Raw genomic sequence first — 3,954 nt, forward strand, 5'->3', positions numbered from 1 at the left:
CAATTTGGGGTTTGGGTGTGAGCCATGCTTCCCGCCTCTTGGCGCCGCCGGGCAGATCCCCCCGGACTTCGGCGACACGAAGCTGCACAACTTTCCTCCCCAGCTGATGCAGGAGTTCGAGTCCTCCTTGGCACAGGCAGAGGTCATCCCAGGCCTGATGAACCCCGGCGAGCTGCTCCATCCCTCCCCGTCCGTCCCTCCCACGGACTTTTTGCCCCACGCGTCCGCCTCGTCGGTCGCCGCGCTGCTCGCTGCCCACCCCGCCCTGCCGCCGCCGCCGCCGGAGCCGAAGAAGAAGACGCGGCGGAGCAAATGCTCTTCCAAGTGCTTCTGCCCCAAGCCCCACGAGAAGGCCTTCGCCTGCCCGGTGGAGAACTGCGTGCGGAGCTTCGCCCGCTCCGACGAGCTCAACCGACACCTCCGCATCCACACGGGCCACAAGCCCTTCCAGTGCCGCATCTGCCTGAGGAACTTCAGCCGCAGCGACCACCTCACCACCCACATCCGCACGCACACGGGCGAGAAGCCGTTCTCCTGCGACGTCTGCGGCCGCCGCTTCGCCCGCAGCGACGAGAAGAAGAGGCACAGCAAGGTCCACCTGAAGCAGAAAGCCCGGACCGAGGAGAAACTCAAGGGCTTGGGCTTCTACTCCGTGGGCCTGTCATTTGGGACCCTCTGAAGCCCGGCACCGTATACCAGGTGACATTTTTTTTCTGGGCGCGAGCCCTCTTTGGCGCCTCGAGGAAGCGCTCGGGTTGCAGAGTCCGCCCCTGCGGCAGTGGAAGATGCGTGGTCTGCCCCGGTCCGTGGGTGCTACCGGGGAGAGGAGAAGAGGCTGTACATAAATGCACGTGTTGGCATGGGGTTGATTGCTCCCACGTGGGCACTCCCTGCTGCACTGACACAGGCGGCCAAGATCTCATCGGGCAGGAGAAAGCCGAGGGGAGAGAAACGCAGCACAGAGGGGCCGGACGGTTCCTGCGGGCTGCACGGGTGGCGGGCGCAGAGCGCTGTACATACAGGATCCCACCCGCTTTATAAACCCTTCCTGGAGGGGCTCCGGCTGCATTTTTGGCATCGGCCGGAGCCTGTTCCCTTTGCCAGGCACTTTAAAAAGGACTTCCAAGCAGATCCATTTTAAGACACCGTCTCTCGGGCCTTGTCCTGGAGCTGCCCTGGGAAGAAGAGCTGGGGACTATTGTACAAGCAAAATGGCTGGGCTCAGCACGATGAGCTGACATGTTAATAATTGAAGGCAACTGCCGTTGTGAGCTGGCAGAGGCTTTGCACAGCCCTGGATCTTGGGGAGGGGCGACTGTACGGTTACTATTATTTTTCTCTTTGTAAAAAAACAAAAAAAAGAAAAGAAAAAGGGAAAAGCCCAGAATCTCTGAGGAATCTTTCAAAGTGGGTTTATTTTTCCAATTAAAGGTTTGTTCTATTCTAGAAATCTCTGCTGTGGTTTCTTTCTCCCCCCACCTCCCCTTCAGAGCCCATATAATGGAGCAGTGCCCATAAGATTGATATAGCACTTCTGAACGCCGGCTCCCACACGCCTTCACAGCCGGGGCTAAATATTCTATGGAGAAGGTTGCTGACTCACAGAGGGACAGATTCTGATCACCTTAAGCCTCACGCATGAAGCTGCCTGACTTGAATGCAAAGGGCTCGGCGTAAGTCTATCAGAATTTGCCCACTGGGAAGTTAAGGGACTTGACAAAGGTCACACGCCCCCATCAGTGGCAGGGCAGGGGGACTGACTCCTTGTCCTGCCACCATTCGTGCTGGCTTAGAAGCAAAGGCCTGACCGCTAGCCCAGCTGGCTGGTTTTCAAGGAGGTGGATGACGGTGCCATTTGAATCATGTGATGAGGGGTCTGGGACGTGGAGGCTGTGATCCTGGTCGGACAGCGCAAAGCACGGGCACGGAAGGATTGCTCGGCCGTTGCTTGCAGTGTTGCACGAGCAAAGGAGCATGCTCAGTTCCCTCCTACAGTCTGATCCGAGGAAGTCAAGTGTGGGGGGCTTTGCAAGGCCCTGGGCCCCTGCAAGAGTCCAGGGCCTTGCAAATCCTGCAGAGCTCCAGCATCTGCTGAAAGCAGCAGACATCCAGGGCTCCCCCCTCCTTCTGTCCCGTGGCCGATGCCCAGAGAGGTGCTGGCAGTATTAGCATCAGCAGGGCATCGTTGCTCTTGCCAGAGAGGAGGAAGCAGAGCAAATGCACTGGGAAGGGGTGGGGGAGTAGCAGGGGATGCCCTGAATCAATGCCCAGCCAGAGAAAAGGGGGCCACAGGCCTCCACAGACTCAAATTCCCCAGCTGGATGGAGGAGCTGGACTGAGCCTCCCCAAGCCCCACCACGGGTCCTCAGTGCACGAGCGCCCCAGGGCCCTGGCGCTATGCATGCAGGTAGGGAGGAGATGCAGAATGGGCTGGGCTCTGGTAGTGCCATAGGAAGCCCTTTCCCCGGTGGTTCCCAGTCCAGCTGTCTCATGGCTGCCAGGGGGCTTATAAAATAAGCCATGCCCTGCAAGGTAGGACAGAGCTCACACCCTCCCTCCCTGTAAAGAGGCAAACTGAGGCACCAAGAGGTTACGTGACTCCCCCAGGGAGCCTGTGCTGGAGCAGGGCACAGCTAGAAAGGGTCCTTAGTCCCAAGCTGAGGTCCTGGCTCTGGAGCCGTGCTGCATCTCACTCTGGGCTCCACCCCGGGACTTGGTCCCAGTGACCAAATGGGCCTTGAGCCGTGGCTGATGTCCAGCTTATGTTTCTCCGGGCCAGCCTGTTACTCCTTGGCCTGTCTCCCGTGGGCTCAGAGAACGAAGTGTCTGGTCCCTGCTCTGCTACAGAATCCCTGCATGGCCTTGGTCACATCACTTGGGGGCTGTTATGGAGGGAGGTGCATGCACAGCATGCTAGCTCCTCCACACTGATTCCCAGCCAGGACCCTCTCAGCGAGGGCAAGAGACAGGAAACATCCCCCTCTTCCATCACCTTCGCCCTTCCAGCTGTGGCCAGTCCATGTGCGCACCTGCAGGGAATACCCAGGGCACCAACAGTGCCCACTTGCACCTACTTCCCCGTGGCCTATTCAAGCAAACAAACCTATTGCCCCCTGTGCTGAGCTCCGACAGGGTTACAGGAAAGCAGGGCTGGAAGGGACTCCAGGAGGTCACACCTAGTCCAGCCCTGACTAAACCAGCCCAGCCACATGTCTGATCACCCCGCTCTTGAAATCATCCAGGGATGAAGATTGCACAGCTGCCTGAGGTGACTTTTCCAAAGCTTGGTCACCCTCCAAGTCAGAAAGTTCCTCCTAATCTCAAACCTCAGTTTCCCTGCTGCCCGAAGGCTTGCAAAGAACAATTTTTCCAAGTATTTAGTTGGTGTAATAGAAGATATCACGTCTCCCCAAGGAGCCTTGTTTGCCACAGGGAGGACCAGTGCCTAGCCTCACACTGGCCAGAGCCTTGTACCTGAATCAGGGATGCGTTGTTAGGGGGATATTCACATCTCTATTCAGTACTACCGGGAATGGTAGGCACGTTGCTATAAGTGCTGGGCCTCCTTTATCCTATCTTATCCTCAACAGAGCACCCTGCAACCCAGGGGTGGAGGGAAGCCAGAGAGCCCACGAATGGCTCCGCTCTCCTAGAAGGAGGATGCACCTACATGCATTTCACTTCCACTTGTATTTCCACTTGGACAGCATAATATGCCTCAGACGGGAGGTGTTGAAGAGACAGGGCTACTGCTGTTCCAACCGAGGGCTGTGTCAGGAGGAATTAGCATAAGCAAATGGTTTAAACCAATCATGGGATAGTAAAAAAACCCCAGAAAATCCAGTTTAGGTAGAGCCCAGCAACTTGGCCAACTCAATTAGTGAAGTACAGGTGGGATCTGAAAAAAAACCCTATTGAGCAGATCACTGTCAGGAGGAAACCACTGAGGCTTTG

The 3,954-nt window shown here is 57.0% G+C and overlaps 1 protein-coding gene across 1 annotated transcript in view; it reads left to right on the forward strand.

Moving 5' to 3' along the window:
• EGR4 (early growth response 4) overlaps positions 1-1,550 on the forward strand; it is a 2,304-nt gene extending 754 nt beyond the window's left edge. The window contains 1 exon segment of the mRNA XM_025200701.1: positions 1-1,550. This exon segment is cut by the window's left edge and continues 77 nt beyond it. Coding sequence (XP_025056486.1) covers positions 1-679 — 679 coding nt within the window. The 3' untranslated portion in view covers positions 680-1,550.
• Positions 1,551-3,954: the final 2,404 nt, after the last annotated feature.

The sequence above is a fragment of the Alligator sinensis genome, unplaced genomic scaffold (genome assembly GCF_000455745.1).
Source record: "Alligator sinensis unplaced genomic scaffold, ASM45574v1 scaffold12_1, whole genome shotgun sequence".
Taxonomy (NCBI): Eukaryota; Metazoa; Chordata; order Crocodylia; family Alligatoridae; genus Alligator; species Alligator sinensis.